Below are 18,996 nucleotides of genomic sequence, written 5' to 3' on the forward strand. Positions count from 1 at the left end.
TCTTACAAAAAACAAAACAAATAAAACAGTATTTGCTAAATACAAAAGAGAAAAAAAACTGGTGCACCAATTCACACATCCTCATCTCCTCCTCCAAGACCTAGGAGCTGCCTGCTTACACCCAGTCATTCTGAACCACTCCCTCCCTGCTGGGTACACACTATGAGATTTTATGGTCGATTTACTGTCAGATCGATTATTTCCAACATGTCCGATTTGCTTTCCGATCGATTTCCGAGCATTTTCCGATCGATTTCCTACTCAAGTTAACAGAAATCGATTGGAAAATGCTCGGCAATCGATCGGAAAGCAAAACGGACATGTTGGAAATAATCGATCTGACAGTAAATCGACCATAAAATCTCATAGTGTGTACCCAGCATAAGTCACATGGGCATAGTGTGCAAAAGGACTGAGGACTGCTCTGTCAGCTGAAGCCTCCCAGCTGACTGATAACCTATCATGGTTGCCACTCTCAGAGGCCTGGCTTCAAATTCACCAAGATGGATGAGGCAGTGACCAGGCAGCCAGAAGTTTCTGAAGAAGAGAGGATGGATAAATGAGTGCAGCATGTACTGTATGTAACATAATTTTACTGAAGCTAAAATAATTTTATAGCAAATTCATGTAAAAAAAACTGTGCATGAAGTTAGGATTTAAACATAGTGACCATTTAAATGTGTTACATTAAAATTAAAAAGCACCCCGATTAGCAATGCAAGTATTATTCTGCCTCACTGAGAGATCCTTGCTGTTTACATGTGCTTCCCCTTCTTTACCAGCCATCCGTACACTTACACTAGCATTGCTAGTGACATTCTCATGCCTTTACCCACTTCGGCTCGGTCCACACTATGCACGGTTGCAGAATGTAATCCGTGGTCCGGGCTCCAATTTTCTAAACCTAAACGCAAAACGGATCCATGCTGCCCTTTTGCAGCATACGTTTCAGATCCGTTTGCGTTTGTCTGTGGGTGGGGAGGGGGCCGCCATGCTGGACAGGGTAGCGGGCAGGAAGGGGGACAGCGGGCACAGCAGCGGGGAGGGGGGTTGCCCCCCCCCCCCAATCTGGGACCTCCCTTCCCTGCTCCCTCTCCAGCTAGTTTCTTTTAAAATAATTTGGGCAGCGAGCGAGGAACTCACTCACTTCCTTATTCCACAGCTCGCCACCTCCCTTTCTGCAATGCCGCCCACTGAAGTACAGAGATGTGAGAAAAGCGACCCCCCCCCCTCCCAGCCCCTGTGCCTGCTGCCCCCTTTCCTGCCTGCTACCCCCTCCAGCAAGGCGGCCCCCTCCCCACCCACAGACAGGGCTGGGACACTGGAAACTAATCCGTTTCTGTGTCCGCAGCTGTCTGTGTTTTTGCATTTGGTTTCACCACCCCTGCGTATATCCGGGGTACGTGAAAACCCTTCAAATCCGGACCCTCCATTCAGTTTTCATAAGCGGATCCCCTGGATCGCCCACCGATCCGTTTTTTAAGTGGGTGAAGACAGCCCCTATTTTAACAGTTGTATCCATGGCTCCGGTTTTGGTCCGGGCCCAAAAACGGAGCCCACGGGTATGTTATTAAAACAAGTTAATGAAAATGTACTGTGTATAGCTAAATTTTGACCACAGTCATCCAGTGAGTAATTGTGCAAAGTTTGGAAAGCTTGGCATTTCAAATGTGATAACGGTAGCAGTATATGTTTTAAATCTGATTGGAAAAAAAAAAGGTGGGCCAATAAAACAGCCAATCGATTAACCCCATTCACCCAGTGCCCAACACGTTAAAGTTTGGGAAGCCAGGAGTTCAAAGTGTAAAAATGCCCGCAGTTTTCCTTTCCCAACTGAAAAGCAGTGAGTGAAATTTGATTAGTTGGTGGCTCCGCCCACTTGCTAACCCTAAAACAAAGTCACCCAATAACCAACTGTGTTAACTTTGGGGTTCTTGGCATCAGTAATGTAAAAATGGGAGCAGTTTGAATCTCTCCATTGAAAACAATAGGTGAAATTTGTTTGGGTGTTGGTCCCACACGCCGTTTCAACATTTTACACACACCCCTCCCCTTCCCGTGACATTGTGACTAAGTATACAAAGTATTCGGACTTTGACATTAATACTTTTGTAAAATGGCAGCATTTTTTTATTATCCCACTGAGTAGAAATTCAAAGCTATGAGAGTGACAGCAGTTGGAAAATTTAAACTGTCACTTTCACCTGCCATAAGGCAGTTTAGCTGCTGATGATGTCAGGTGGATGAGATGGTCCAGAGGTTTAATGTCACTGCCTGCTAACCGCAAGGTTAGCGGTTCAAGTACCACCCATGACATGGGGAGGCAGGCATAATTTCTGAGCCAAGGACACCACAGAATTTTTGTTTTTATGTCACTGTAGTTTTTAGACAAAGCATAGCAGAGACTATTTTACACTACATCGGGTCAATGGCCCTTGTGCTGCATTGGCATTTAAAAAAAATATAAAAATGAATGCAGCAGTGGTTTTAACAAATGATTGCTTAATGAAAGCCCCTTTGCACTGGTGCCCGGTTGTTTTTCCTCTGTTTGTTGCGGTATAGCGGACAGTGTTGACATGGTAGCCAGACTGCCAATGAAGCAGCTTTACCAGTACTACCAGTCAGCATTTTAAATTAGCAGTAACTTAAATTACTTTGTGCATTGTTACCTCTTCCTAATGGCTCCAACAGGAATTCTAGGAGTTGGTTTATGTAAATTGTGCCCTTGAATGTGGTATGAGTGATTTTTCGGGCAGGGTGTTCCTGACGCCCACTATTTATGGGGCACTCAAATTTCTGCTTTTGGCACCTAATAGCAGATATTTGTGTTAGCGACAATAGCAGCGCCCAAATTTTCCATTAACCACTTGCGCCTAAATTTGCTGCTTCTGAAGGGAAGACCACTGTAGCGACTGGTAAGCTGGTGAGAGCCAGGTGGATTAGTTTTACACTACAGATGTTCTTTATGTTAATTTTGTGTGGAATAACCTGTTATTTCTACCTTACCGGGTAGAAGATTCTTGTTAAGTGTTGCCAGTAAGTACTCTCTGTGAAATTTGACAGTACTCTTCATCTGCTCAGGCAGCTGCAATGAGGTTATTAGGCACATAAAAAGCTTTTTTCAGGCCTTTTACTGTGTTTTCAGACAAGCATAATCTGATAAAACTGAAAGGTTTATAAATTGTAAATTATCTGCGTTCTCTATATAGCTGTAATGCATGTATCATAGGACTTGTTAGTGGTCCAGAAGTACAGGTTTGACAAATATTATTTAAAGTTTATTCCTCAAAAATAGTTCTACCTTTTATTTTTCTGGTTTAGAAGACCCTTATTGGAACGTGTGCTCTCAAAAGGTGCCCTGTTGAAACTACCTTATTAATGATCCATGAATCCATTTTCTAGTTTTAATGATTCATTTTGTTTTGTTTTGTTTCTGTTATGACCTTTTAACTGAGAACCTTCACAGGTGTAATGGTTTAAAGTGTAGCTGTAGTGGAACTTCAGCCTTAACAAACATACTGTCATTAAGTTACATTAGTTATGTTAATTAAAATAGGTTATATATTCTCTTAACCACCATGTTTTAAAAGAATAGGCAAATGTTTGTGATTTCATGGGGCAGCCATCTTTTTGGTTGAAAGGAGGTGACAGGGAGCATGACAAAAAAAAACCTAATTTGCACCAAAACAGCAGAAGGAGAACAACAACAAAAAAAAATTGCACGATGGTGTAGTGGTTAGCGCTCTCGCCTTGCAGCGCTGGGTCCCCGGTTCAAATCCCAGCCAGATCAACATCTGCAAGGAGTTTGTATGTTCTCCCCGTGTCTGTGTGGATTTCCTCTGGGCATCCCGGTTTCCTCCCACATCCCAAAAACATACAGATAAGTTAATTGGCTTCCCCCTAAATTCACCCTAGACTATGATACAGGCATTACATAATACATAGACATATGACTATTGTAGGGATTAGATTGTGAGCCCCTCGGAGGGACAGTTAGTGACAAGACAATATATACTCTGTACAGCGCTGTGTAACATGTTGGCGCTATATAAATACTTAATAGTGTGAACAGAGCCTTCTTCCAAACCTACTGGCTACTGCCCATTACAAGTATTACTTGAGAAACACAACTGTGATCTGATACATGCACATCAGAAAGGCAGGGAATGGATCACAGAAAGCAACACATAAACCTAATAAGCAGATTACAGATATGCAAGTCAGAAAGCAAAAACCACAGTAGAGCCATTTATAATGTATAGACTGCTGGTAAAGGAGATCACATGTAAACAGTACGCACCCAACGGATTCTCAGTTCTCTTCAGGGGACAGAAAAACACAGTCATTTGATGTAGCAAAATTTTTTGTTCATTTACCCAAAACTTAGGAGACATTTTGTAAAAGTTTGGAGTTTTTCTGTACCACAGATATCAGTTGTGTCTACACTACTACTAAAGTAACAATACATTCTGGCCTCCACAGAATCTTGCCTGCTTTTACTGTAGTGATAGTATAAGGAACATAAGCAGAAATGTACTTACTGTAAGAAAATGCTCTGGCACAACCTGAAGTGTCTCAAACTCCTTGACTTTACCGGGATCTACATCTTCCTCCAGCTCCCAAGTGCTTTCTTCATAGGACAGTGAGCACCACTTCACCAGGTAATGCGTCACTTCCTAAGAAAAACAGATGACAAACATATTTCCACATCACACATATCAACAAACATCATCAAACACACTTAGAGAAACCGCAATTAAGAACTGAACTTCATCCCAATCATTGGCTGATACCCCATTTCCCACGAGAAATCTTTTCCATTTCACAAACGGATCATCTCTGTATGTCTGATCAGGGGCGTAGCAAAAGGGGGTGCAGAGGTTGCGACCGCATCGGGCCCTTGGGCCAGAGGGGCCCCAAATGGCCCTCCCTTAACTGCAGTACGAGTTCTCTATTGGCCCTCTGCTCATAATAATCACTTCTACAGATACCGTACTTTGAATAGTGGTAATCATTGTGGATATTTGAATAGTGGTAATAGTAAATACTATCGATTCACATATTTTTTTTCAATTGACACAGGAATTGTTTGGGAAGTGCTGCTAAGTACTGGTGTATACATTTTAGTAGCAACTTCTTTGTTTACCGTTATCAAACTTTACTGACGCCAAAACTGATGGCTGACTGAGCGATGAGGAGAGGGGAAATTCCCCTCACACTTGATCAGTTAACTCTATGTGTAGCTCTGTGTGTGACAGAGAAGAGGTCTCCCAACAGCTGCAGCTCCAGTGTCCTGTGTTTCTGACTGAAGTGTCTGAAGAGAGAAGAGGAAATGTAACTAATTGTCACAGCTTTTTCATACTGTTTTTGCTTTCAGAGTTTGATATGTTTGATATTTACTTTCTGTAGTCTGATATGCAACTCTGGCTGTGCATTGAAGCAGACACCCCTTCTGCAATTGATTTGTCCCAATATAGCTAAATCCTACCCTCAATAAATTACAGCTTTTGCCTCTGATATTGAACATGAAAAGTAGGAAAATGTTTACACAGCTACTTAGACATTATTTGCACACTGTCATTTTAGCACTCTTGGGTATCGATAGTATTCCTTTAACAAACTGTTCCCCATCCCCTTCTTGCACCTCTGACAATGTAGTTGCCATTGGCAGCTTTTGGTGCACCGTATCAATTGTTATTTATAGAATGCTTGGGGGCCCCATTGTAAAACTTGCATCGGAGCCATCGGCTCCTTAGCTACACCACTGTGTCTGATATTGTGGTGAAAGCCCTCCCACTGTGTGACGTCAGGACCAGGGTGCTGACATCACACTGTGGGAGCCTTGTTGCATTGTGGGAAAAGAACAGCCGTTTCCAACTGCCTTTAAAAATGCATAATCTCTTTCCACAGATATTAACTGCCAGTAGTAAAAAATGTCACCATGTGATAAATGTCAGAATGTAAATCAAGACGAGGAAAGCTTTTACAATGGGCAAACACTGACTAAATCATTTATAAATAATTATTGTAAAAATGTAAGCACTTTTTTTTCATTATGCTATTTTCACTGCAGTTCCTCATTAACAGTGGCACTCCACTAGCCTCCACAATGTTTTTATTTCACTAAGTGTCAGGGGGGGGGGGGTTCTTCCTGACTTCCTGTACCTAGGGCTGTGCCAAACCTTCCTGTTTTTCCCCGTTCAGAGTTCACTCTTCACATCCAAAGGGTGCCGACCTTGTTAGTTGCTCTGTAGTAGATACTCCTAATGCTGGATACACACGGTGCGTTCCAGCACTCGATGTGCCGCTCGATTACCGGCCGCTCGATTATATCCAAGCATTTCCGAGCACATTTCGATGATTGTTAGGTCGATTCACATGTAAAGTATGCCAAATCGACCTAACGATCCATCAAAACAAGAATCGGACATGTCGGAAATAATCGAGTCGACGCGAATCGACAGGAATTGAGCGGCGCATCGAGTGCGGGAACGCACTGTGTGCATCTAGCATTAGGTATCTTTGCAGAAAGCTCTCTACAGAGTAGAAACAGAAAGTTCAACTAACAGCAATTACTATGGTGTCACCATAGTAGGAAGCGAAGGTAAACCAGCGTTTAACAAAATATCTAATCCTTCTCCACTAGCTTATTGTCCAAGGTGGCAGCAAACACCCATCTAAAGATTGCCTAGCATTTGTGTGCGGCTTTAAGCTGGCCGTACATCTAACGATATTGCTGCTTGATCCAGCATCCGATTCGATAATTTTATCAAACTGTATGAAATTTGGTGCTACAACAAGCATGCCAGATCAACAATTTGACCAAATTCATGCTGAAATCCATCAAATGTATAGATCGAGCAAGCTGGAAAATCTCTGTCCAACGTGGATGAACGGGCGGGCAGCGGTAACTGCGCGTGATATTGCGACATCAAACAAACGTGATGGACCCCAGGCTGCTGTCCCTCCAAATGCTTTTGTAAATCTCACCTGCTCTAGCAGTGGTGACTCCAGGTCTCGTCTGCTCGTCCTCCCAAGCAAGGCCAGGCACGTGTATGTGATGTCAAACACACGCCACGTGGTATACGTGCCACCGGCTGTCAGGGGAGACAGCGAAGGAGAGTGGGAGTCAGTGTAGCTGAGGTTACAATGCACGGGCAGAACTTGGGGTGGCATCACAAGACCGATTCCTGAGATATTTCATACTGAAAATTATCGGGAATCAGCTTGCCGTATATAGGCAGCCACTGGATCGCTCTGATCAGATTGAAATCAGAGAGATGTGTTTTGATCGGCGCAAGCATCACTAGATGTATCAGTGTGCCTCTTAGTGTGGGCAGTGCAATCGTGGAGGAAGGCTTTGGTGCAGCGGTGCCTTAAGCTCAACACACACCATACAATCTTGGTTGTACAGATTTACCAAATCTATGTAGTATAAGGGCCAACAGATTGAAAATACCTTCAATGACTGATTGGATAAGCTCTTATACTACATGAAAGTGGTAAGATTGAACAACCAAGATTGTATGGTGTGTGTTGAGCCTTAGTGTGGGCATCACCTTAGTGTGGCGGCTGTGGTGTGTGTGCTGCACGCAATTCTTTTGAAAATCAGGGACTTCCTGGTAACTGTATATATGCCACTGCAGGTGCTGTTAAAAAGCTGCTGTATAGATGGTGGTGTAAAATATACTATACAGTACCCTAATTTTCACACATGTAAAAATTGTAGAGAACACCCTATCAAAACAGTCTCATTCACTATATTCTGTAAAGAGACAGAGAATCCTCACCTCTCCCGTGTCAGTGTCCTTCGTATGAGCCACTTCTAACACTCTGTCCACCTCCACATAGTCTGGATTGAACATGTCTTCATCTGGCTAAGGGAGAAAAATGACGATAACAGAAACAACTCCGTCATAAAAAAGGCATAGGTCTTCATCACAACAAAACGAGAAATGAGGAGATCTGTTAAGCTGACCTCAGTAAATATATGCTTCATCTGAGCCTGCTTGTTACGGAACCGCTTGATCTTCTGCTGGATCCTGGGGTCTTTCTCAAGGTCTTCTAGAGTTGCCCACTTGCAGTGGAGGTATGAGCTGTGAGGGTAAAACACATACCAATCCTAATAAATTCAACGCAATTAAAAGGAGGCTATTATCCAAGTGTGTGGAAAAAACATAACTGTTGACCTACAAGTTTCTGTACTTGACATAAAATTCCTCCACTTCCACGGGCATTCCACCCAAAGCGTGCTGGAAGACAAAACACAAGAGTATTCTGGTAAGTAATGTGAATTTCAGGCGACATATCCAGAGTGATGCCAACATCTTGTTAATGGCACAATGCATTAGCATACTGCCCAAAATGCTCACTTCCCCAACTCTACATTTCTCCACCTGCTGTGGCAAAGCCCTCCTCTGGAGAATTTCTGGAAACAGGTGGTTAACTTTTTGCAAGACAACATGGGCACCCCAATCTCTTTTTTATTTTAAACTTTACAGATGACGATCTGCCCAAGTATGATACATCTTTTCTTAGTACAGTCCCAGTGAACCAGAACTTGACCAGCCAGAAGTCTTAACTAACTGGAAGTCAACGATGGAACTATAGGGGCATGCCTTTTGCATTCTGCAGAGTAGTGCACAGCGGAAACTTACAAAAGCTCCAGGGGTCCTCTGCTCTCCTGCAGCTGCCAATTGCTCTGCTGCATCTTTATACAGCTCCTGGCGTGTCATGTGACCCACATCGGGTCACATGCATGCATCGGGAACTGTACAGAGTGGATGCAGCAGAGTAGCTGGGAGCTGCAGGAAGTGAAAGGGACCACAGAGTTTTTGTAAGTTGTTTATGCTGCGCGCTGCTCTACACTTAATCTGTGGGGAAGGTTAGTGTTTAATTTAGGCCCCAGTCACTTGGCTTCTCAAGCAAACTGCAAGAACACATACCCGGCAACAGGCAATCCCCACTGATGCCAGATACACGGGACAGTGTATGTCCTTTTGTTGGCTATCCCCACTAGCCCTTCCCTTGAAGACTGAAGTCCAAGATCAAGGCTACACTACCATTTAAAAAGCTGGTTAACAAAGGGGTTGCCCCAAAAAGTACTCCAACTTTTGGGACAAATGGTCAACCAACCCGCATTTATAATAATATTAATCTCTGTTTTATATCATCACACTTTATAACAACATTTACTATGTGCTGTTTGCAAATGTTGCTACGTTTTTTTCTTTGCACAAATTGCATTTTTTAATATTTTCTGTAGGATTCCTGTATACATCATCAATTCAACAGCATTTTAATGTAATGTTCTTTTAATAGTTTTCAACAAACTCCTTTGGTTAATGAAAAATAATTTTAAAAAATTAAAACTCTTGGTAATGGCTTGAGATATCATCAATGAAGTTAACCTTGACACCCCAGAACTGCCCCTTGGCCCTGCCTTATCCAGTGACCATGCTTATAGCAAAGGTTCCTTCCCATTTGTGACATGCACCATGAAGTTATTGGGCGTATGCCAGGGATGCAGTTGGCTACAGGGGCTATGATAATGGAACCCCCCTTAGGCTAATATGTAGTAGCCAGCTGTGGGGGGTGAACTTTCAGGCTGCTCAAATGGAACTTTAGTATCCGATCAGGTTTCCCTTCATTATTGTAGAGTCACCATAATCCTTTCTCTGATTAAATCCCAAAAATAGCCTTTCACCTGACTGTACATTAACTTATGGGCAAAATGATCGATAATCCTGACTTCACATCAAAGTGTTCCTTTAAAGGTGGCCATACATCTCTAGACTTGGTGGTCGATCGACAATTGGATTTCATAATTATTGTCAAAACTGATCTCGGTGCCGCCAAGATCTTGCCTGATCAACAACTGTAACAATTTCAGGCCTAAATTAGTTGCATGTATCGATTGGACATGCTGGAAAATCTGAGGTCAATATGCGCGATTGGATGTGCGGCGGTAAAGGCATATAATAATTGCGGACGAAACAAGAAACCACCGATCGCTGTCTTCCCTAATGTTTTATGTAACCCCCGCCCCCCGTGCAGCTATACTTTACCTGTCTACGCTAAGTGTCCAAGCACTATTACCACATTCGGGCCCCACATGACTACCGGCATAAAGCATGAGGGGTGTGCGTGTGACCTCACACACAAGTCTCCCGTGCTAGAACGCTGGGAACCATGTGAAAGCACAAACGTGAAAGTACAATGAGGACAGTGGACAGGTAAAATATAACTGCACGGGTTCCGAAGGGGCAGACATAAAACATTAGGGGGGTAGTGGCAAGGTGGTGTCACAAGGCCATTTCCCAAAAGATTTCATGCTTGGGAAATCGGCCTGCGGTTTATGGTGGCCAACAGGTGTCTTTCTGGTCAGAGAGAGATCTGTCTCTTGGACCAAACCAAAAACACAAATATCTGACAGTCACATACAACAAAGAGTTACAAATGTCACTGGACGTTTTAGTAGCCTGTTTGGATAGAAAATACACAGGAAAAAAATAAATATAGCAACAGTAACAAGTAGACAAAAATAATACTAAATAGATTTACCTCTTGCTGAACAATTCTTGAGGACAAGATCCTTTCTATTATGTTAGCATCATCTTCGGGCGGCTCCTACAATATACAGAAGAGCAGTGATTCCCAACATTAGGGAGACTTTATAGAACAAATCTACACTACATCAAGCATGGCAACAGCCTGTACTGTAAGCAGTGACTTTACACATTGCCTAAATGTCTGACCTCAGCCTGCCAGGCCAGTGTGGATGCAGTCAGTGCAGACGCTCTTCCGGCTCCTAATACAGCGATGGTTTCTCCATCATCGTCCACCACTTTAAAATCTAGATCTTCATTGTACTTCCGCCTCTTCACCTGCCGGCCAGACCTCCTCTTCTGTATTAAAGCAATAAATGGAAAAGAGTTAGTTTCAATACTGTGCAGATATTACAGTTTTTGAATATCTGTTTGCTTTTGTCTGAGACGTTGTAACTGGGATGAGTCTCTGGTGTAAAAAACATTAGACTCCTCTGTGCTCTGACAATGGTATGTTCTATAATCAGGGAGGGTAATGGGGTACCTGACTATCCAGTGACTCTATAGACTCCTCTGTGCTCTGACAATGGTATGTTCTATAATCAGGGTGGGTAATGGGGTACCTGGCTATCCAGTGACTCAGACTCCTCTGTGCTCTGACAATGGTATGTTCTATAATCAGGGTGGGTAATGGGGTACCTGGCTATCCACTGACTCTATAGACTCATCTGTGCTCTGACAATGATATGTTCTATAATCAGGGAGGGTAATGGGGTACCTGGCTATCCAGTGACTCTATAGACTCTTCCGTGCGCTGACAATGGTACGTTCTATAATCAGGGTGGGTAATGGGGTACCTGGCTATCCACTGACTCTATAGACTCATCTGTGCTCTGACAATGGTATGTTCTATAATCAGGGTGGGTAATGGGGTACCTGGCTATCTAGTGACTCTATAGACTCCTCTGTGCTCGGACACGCTGAGTTCAGCATAGACATGTCACTCTCCATGCTCTCTTCACATGATTCTACTTTCCTCTTCCCTTTCTTCTTCTTCTCTACCGGCGTTGGTCCCTGTTCTTTGCTGAAAGGCAACACACAAAGTCAATGCTTTCCTATGAGTTCCGCTGGAGTTTGAATCATACCTGCTGTCATTTATAAAGGGTTACTAAACATGGATACATAGCATCACTATATAAACCACCATGTAACAGAATGTCATTAAAGTGGATCCAAGCTGAAAAAAACAACCTACCGTCTTTCCCCGAATATAAGATACTGTCTTATATTCTTTTTGGGGAGGAAATGTGTGCTTGGGCTTATTTTCGGGGGTGGGAGGGGCTAGACGCTGTGTGTATGGGCAGGTGCGTGGCCTCTTACCGCACCTCCCTTGTGGCTGCGTCCCCCTCCGTTCCTGGTAATTCCTCCGGTGGCAGCGGCATTGTAATGGATCTGTGAGGGCGCCCTTTGACCTTCACGCAGTACGCCAGGCCGGCTCTGCGCTGGCGCTCTCTTCCTGTCATCATGTGCGCCTGGCAGATGCGTCCCAGGCGCACATTGATTAATCAATGTGCGCCTGGGACGCATCTGCCGGGCGCACATGATGACAGGAAGAGAGCGCCAGCGCAGAGCCGGCCTGGCGTACTGCATGAAGGTCAAAGGGCGCCTTCACAGATCCATTACAATGCCGCTGCCACCGGAGGAATTACCAGGAACGGAGGGGGACGCAGCCACAAGGGAGGTGCGGTAAGAGTCCACGCACCTCCCCATACACACAGCCCCCCCCCCCCCCCCCCCAGCTAGGCCTTATTTTCGGGGTAGGCCTTATATTTCAAGCATGCTTGAAATATAAGGGAGGCCTTACTTTCGGGGTAGGTCTTAAATTAGGGGAAAGACGGTAGAACAACTGACGATTGTACCAGCAGCATTATAAATATAACGTACAACAGTACTATCTAGCTAAACCTCACCCACTGTTGAAAATGTCTCAGTTTCTGTATCAAATTTAGCCTACCACCATCTTAAAAACGCAGAACAAGGTTTTTCATACTGCGCAGGACGCTCCTGGCAATGGGAGCACGACGCAATGGCCGTCGACTTGTTATTTGGTGAAACTGAGCTGCTGCGGGGGACCGGAGGTCCTGTTTGTCCCGGCGCAGGCACAGGACGTCTGCAGGGGGCCGGTAGAAGCCCTAGGTAAGTTCAACTCTTATTTTTTTTAAATTCATTACAGGTTTCCTTTAAAGACAAACTGAATAAAATTGCTTATTTCTACAATATTTATTTATAAATTATTTAGTCAGTGTTTGCCCATTGTAAAATCTTTCCTCATCCCAAGTTACATTTTGAAATGTGGTAGCATCTTTAGACCTGTCAGGTGCAGTTCTGCGGAATGCTTGTATACTCTGTGTTCCAAAGCCAGTACAAAATATTCCTGTTATCCACGGATGTTCTGAGATCAAAATCGATCGATCGCAAATCGATTGACCGATCGATCGATTTGCGGCCGATTTCAATCGATCTGACATGCTGGAAAAACAAGGTCGATCTGTTGAGATTGCTTATCATTTTGCATTGGGCCTAATGGAAATCTGATGGCAAAAAATGCCATCAGATCGATTTTCAATAGATTTCATCCTGAAATCTATTGGAAATCTGTTCCTAGTAAAAAATGTTCCTAAACACATCAGATAAATCAGAAATCTATCTGATGATCTAGCTGCTGCTAATCTAACGAGCGTATGGCCACCTTTAGTGTCAAAGACTTCTCATCTGTCTGGCACTTCAGTTCATAAGTCTGCTGGAAACAGGAAGTGAAATGTATTGCTGCCTTCACACCTCGGATTTGCTTACTTTACTACGAGGACACATGCATTCCACAGTGAGGATTGATCCTACACATATGTAGAAGTGCTGGGGTGGCTTTGTGTATAAGGCAGATGGAGTAATCACTCGCATCTCAATAACAGCTGAGAGCAAAGCAAGGCAACTTTTGCAATGAAGCGTATACAGGTCTGCAGAGGAGTGGCTTGGGAAACACCAAAGTAATACCAGATATATAAGTAATATATTTCAACTATGTTAAGATGATTTGATCATTTTTTTTTTTTTTTTTGAGGAAACAATTTGTACGGTTATGGTGCCCAGTAATGATGAAATTTTACCATTTCTATGTAATATAAGGGACAACCTAAAATATCTCTTCAAAGTATATTCACTCAAGTGATTTCAGCAGATTGTACAAAAAAGGATTGTATCATTAGTGGTCACTTTAAGGCCGGTTATGCACCTGGCCATTGGGTTACGGTGTAATGCTCCGCCTCAATCGCATCGCAGAAAACCTCATACATGTGACCCCGCAGCAGAGTACAGCGACAGGGTCACATGCAATAGTGCAGCCCCCCCCTCCCCTTCCTGCCCCCTCATCCAGTGCTGGACAGGAAGTACGTCACTGGGATTCCCAGCTTCGCCATTGTATTCACGTCATTCTGCAGCTGCCAACATATTTACGGTTTCTGTGCCGCCCATTGCCATTAATTACTTCCGCTGCCACCTTCTGTAGCCTCAGAAGTCCAACGGTAACACGCTAATGACTTTATGGTGGCTCAGCGGCCAGTCGAGCACTTACGGGTCGGATGCAGTAGGTGTGCTAAGCCCCATTGCCTTGCATTGTTGTTGCATTACCCTGCAGTAAAAGTGTGTGAGGCAAGTGTAAAAGGGGCCTAAGGGTGGCCACACACCATACAAGTAGTGGGTAGGATGGAGGCGCCCAATGTGCGTTCTATTTTAGCATTTTTAAATACAAATAAATTATATAACAAAAATAGAAGTAATTGCTTACCTCTCCAGAAGATATAGACACCAGTTCAACTGGAAAAGTTTTTATCCAAAAAGCAATCTGACAACACGTTTCACGGGTCATGGCCCGCTTCCTCAGGTCAATACAAAATGCCTTGATAGCATAGGGGATAGAGTGTAGGCGCCTCTAATGCAGTTTAATAATGCTGTTACGCAGGGACGGTTAATTCCCTGCAGGCCTATATGGTGGTTGCAGGAACTGCAACCCACCTTTGTGAGTATATATCTATATAAGTGTATCGTACCTATACGTGACGATACTGCCAGGGCTGTGGAGTCGGTACAAAAATCTTCCGACTCCTCAGTTTCTGAAACTACGACTCCAACTCCGACTCCGGGTAGCCAAAATTGCTCAGACTCCGACTCCTCGACTCTGACTCCTTAGTCTAATACTTAACAGGGCTGTGGATTTTGTACAAAAATCATGCGACTCCGACTCCCGACTTCTCAGTTTCTGAAACCACGACTCCAACTCCGGGTGCCCAAAATTGCTCCGACTCCGACTCCACAGCCCTGGATACTGCACCATTGGGCTCCCGGTCTCTCTCCCCTATTTCTCACCTAGGTATTCTTGGCCCTTACAAGAATCCCCAAAGAAAACAAATCCTATACACACCATACCATTTTTATATTTCTTTTCAATTCAAAAATAATCACTTTTTCTGAAGGATTGTAACATTTAAAAAATCTGATCAATGTACCACACACGTGTGTTCCATTGTTCCCTGATTATGAAAAAAATTATTATAGATTATATATCTCAACACAATAGTCTTTATACCATTGCCCTTTCAAAAAAAAAAAAATTATCCTCCCAATCTGCTTATATGAATAAAAAAAAAAAAAAAGAACACTAATAGGGGACATTTGATCACATTTCTCCAACAAATAAATGAAAGCTTTTGATTTTTCTGTACAACCAATCATTTTTATCAAATTGCCATAAAATCGGATCATTTTATTGTATGGTGTGTGGCCACCCTAACTACAAAGTACAGAAATTGAAGTCCAGAGGCTTCCCATAGCACCCAGTCTGGTGTATCAGCTCCTGTGTATTCTGTGTACACTATGGAGAGCAGAGGGAAAACCTCACCAGTAAGCATGGACAACAGATGTGAATAATTCATTTCAAATGTTATGCTGATTTCAGGCAAATTCATGCCACTTTTATTTGGTCTACTTCAAAGCTGCATACATTTGCATGAAATTAGCATGAAATAAGCATCAAGCTGGAATTATTAGAATCTGGCAGCTGACAGGTGTAGAATTCACAGCCTCTCAAGCTGCTCTCCTGCACTGGCCAGGCACTTGTTAGCAATCAGTACCAGCACTGGACAGGTGTGTAAGAGAGCTTACCCACACATTATGTTCATAGTATACAAAATCTGTTGGCCCTCATACAACACGGAGGTGGTAAAATTGGCCAATCAAAATTAGATGTTTGTACAAACTCTTAGACCAGAGGTGTCAAACTCAAGGCCCACGGGACAAATGCGGCGCTCCTTGCCATTTCATGTGGCCCTTGAGAGTTTCAAAAGGGCACCACTGTAAGCAGTAAAGAGCAAACAGTACACTGCCTTCCCATCCGGAGGAGCACATCGGTGATAGTATTTCTGGTTGAAACATTGTCAGTTTGAACCGGGGTGCGGCAACAACTAACACGTCCCCTTGCTAAAACTTGAGTTTAGCATTGAGTTCCTCCCGAAATTCAAACTTCCTCATATAACTGGCAGGGCCAGAATTAAGCGAAGGCCACATAGGCCATGGCTTAGGGCACCACAGTATCAAGGGCGGGTGGGCAGCAGGCTATCTATATGGAAGGTGGCAGGGTCATCTGGCTTCTTATACTAGAGGGAAGGGGGGAGGCGTCATCAAGGGGGTGGGGGTCATCAGGCTACTCTAAACTGGAGGAGGGGGGTTATCTAGCTACCTATACTGAAGGTGGGAGGGTCATCTGGCTGCCTATTCTAGAGAGAAGGGTCAACGGGCTACCTATACTGAAGGGAGGGGTAAGTGTCATCTGGCTGGCAATACTGAAGGGGGGCGGGTGCTGACAGTGGCATTAGGCGGTAATGAGTACAAATCCGGCCCTGGTGACTAGTAAAACACACGCGCACGCACACACACACACCACAACAACAACAACAACAACAACACCCTCTCCCCACAAGGCAGAGTAGCGAAGCAGAGTAATATTTACTTGCTCCAGCGGTGCACAAGATCTCTTTTGCTCTTCTCAGCAGCTACACGCTCTATGCTTCCATACCTTCTTCTCCCGATCACGTGACATGCAGTCAGAGCCAGAGGTATGCAGCATAGAGTGTGCAGCTGTCAGGAAGAGCAGAGGAAACCCGAAGCAGCCCTGGAGCAGGTAAATATTAAACTGCTCCACTGCGCTACTCTGCAGAAGGTGGCGGAGCAGGCTTTCCACGATTATAGTTACGTCACTTATGGTAGTTTGTTCAACAATTGTTAAATCCTAATAAACAATTTGGCTCACAAATTAGAGTAGGTTTTTAATTATGGCCCCTTACAGGATTGAGTTTGACACCCCTGCCTTGGACTTTAAAGCCCCAGATAAGTTTAACATTTTTATTATTTATCATATAGGTGAATGTGTGCATCCATCAACACAAGCAAGTCATCTAATCAATGCTAACTCACAAAGACAGTTCCTGGCATTTTCCTTGTTGTGAATGGGAATCTATAGGTACATCGGAGATGGCATACATGTGGTCACTGTCTACATTTACAAGGCTCTGCAGCAACTGGGTGGTAAAAGAAAACCACCTGCAATGGACACCTGAAAACTCCTCAATTGCCCTTCAGTCACCATGCTCCTGCAGTCACTATTCATTTATAAATGCTGTGACAAATGCACACAAACTTGAGTGGGTGGCAACAGGATCTGTGACGTGGGGGAAATACCAGGGTGAGGGTCTGTGTAAATAGGCCTGTCAATAACTACAATAAAAGCAAATAATTGAACAACTGAGTATACCTTCCTCTAAGGGTGCATACACACATCTGACTTGACTGACCAATCATTGGCCAATTTTACACTCTGTAAGTATGAGAGCTCATCTGCACTCTCTGTTCACAGTATTGAAAATCTGTTGGCCCTCATGCTACATGGAGGTGGTAAATTGGTCAGTAATTGATCAATCAAAGTCGGATGTGTGTACCAGGCTTTGGGGTGCGTAGACACATCCAATTTTGATGATTGGCCAATTTTACAACTCCTATGAACGGATTTACATGAAAGTGGTAAAATTGGCTAATCAAAATTGGATGTGTGTTCGCACCATGAGGGTGACTTGCTGTCATAGTGGTAGATGTCTACTAAGGATAAGCGAGAATGATTTTGCAAAACGTGACAGTGCGGGTGTATGCGGGGGTCAACTCACCTAAGCCACCTTTTCCCTTCTGATGCGCTCCATGCCACTTTCCATCTTCTTACACTTCTGCCTTCAGACTGGAAGTTCAAGTTAAGAAGGCAGAAGTGTCAAAAGATGAAACACGGTATGGAGCTCATCAGATATGGAGACGGTGGTGGCTTAGGCAAGATAGCCCCTGCATACACACCCCATGCCCCCCAAAAACTCTGGGAAGATTTTCCTTTTTGCAGAATCGTTCTTGCTCATCCCTAGTTCCGATCAGAACTCATTGAGATGCATGTAATCAGTTTGATTAGAGCGGTACAAATCTGTCACCCGATTTGCTGGTCAGGATCATGTGCTAAAGCAGGAAGGGATGAACTCAGATAAGCAAATCAAAGCCTTGCAAATGTATAAGCTGATCAAATGTATTGCAAGCCTCACCAAAAGTTCTCATACAGCTGAACATGAACCTCGGATAGTGTAATGAAGCTGCTCTGAGAGGTGGGGGCACAGCAAGCACTGGAGCGAATGCCCTCTCCAATGGCGATTGGTCCTGATTTAGGAGCATCGGGCCATCCTCTAGACAGACGGATCAACTATCAAATGCTACACTCCGGTATGGGCCCGCCCATTCTACCTGCAACATGGAGGCTGCAAATGTAAGCTGCACTTCATGTGACCACAAGCGTTTCTTAGCATTTTACCTAAAGCGGACGTGAACTCAAAACTTTCTCTATGCTCTAAAATATAAGCAACAGCATAACCTTTAAAGAAAAACATTTCCTTGTTACAGCTAACAGAACTCCTACCGAGATTCTTCAGAATGGTAACTTCTTGATATACTGGGAGCACAAAAAGGGTTAACCTTCTGTGGTTTACATATTAGCTAAGAATTCAGCTGGCAGCTAAAATTACAATAGCTCATAACTTGCTGAGAGGGGAGAATTAGACACGCTGTTCTCTAGAAAACACACACAGGGTGGATTTCTCTGTTTCATTGTCTCCTGTGCAAGAATTTAAGTTCGCTTTAAAGAAAACATGACAACCACGGGGAAAGCCTGTCTCCATGCACTTAGTTCTTCCAGTAAGGGGGAATTTGGTCCATTCCCAAGCTGTATAAGTCAGCATAGTATTAGCATGAATCTTGCATCAACACGGAATTATTTGCAGGTCACTGACCATCCCTCATACATAATAGCTAAGTATATGCT

The 18,996-nt window shown here is 43.7% G+C and overlaps 1 protein-coding gene across 4 annotated transcripts in view; it reads right to left on the reverse strand.

Moving 5' to 3' along the window:
* Positions 1 to 18,996, reverse strand: part of CHD6 (chromodomain helicase DNA binding protein 6) — a 188,861-nt gene that overhangs the window by 97,432 nt on the left and 72,433 nt on the right. For 3 of the 4 annotated variants that reach the window (XM_068264246.1, XM_068264244.1, XM_068264245.1), the window contains 7 exons: positions 11,484 to 11,631; positions 10,758 to 10,907; positions 10,564 to 10,629; positions 8,194 to 8,252; positions 7,979 to 8,096; positions 7,791 to 7,877; positions 4,542 to 4,676 (listed from right to left, as the gene is read on the reverse strand). In XM_068264246.1, the coding sequence (XP_068120347.1) occupies positions 4,542 to 4,676; positions 7,791 to 7,877; positions 7,979 to 8,096; positions 8,194 to 8,252; positions 10,564 to 10,629; positions 10,758 to 10,907; positions 11,484 to 11,631 (763 nt within the window). Of the gene's footprint in view, positions 1 to 4,541; positions 4,677 to 7,790; positions 7,878 to 7,978; positions 8,097 to 8,193; positions 8,253 to 10,563; positions 10,630 to 10,757; positions 10,908 to 11,483; positions 11,632 to 18,996 lie in introns of those variants that run through there. The other variant, XM_068264247.1, reaches the window with a different exon arrangement.

The sequence above is a fragment of the Hyperolius riggenbachi genome, chromosome 12 (assembly GCF_040937935.1).
Source record: "Hyperolius riggenbachi isolate aHypRig1 chromosome 12, aHypRig1.pri, whole genome shotgun sequence".
NCBI lineage: Eukaryota > Metazoa > Chordata > Amphibia > Anura > Hyperoliidae > Hyperolius > Hyperolius riggenbachi.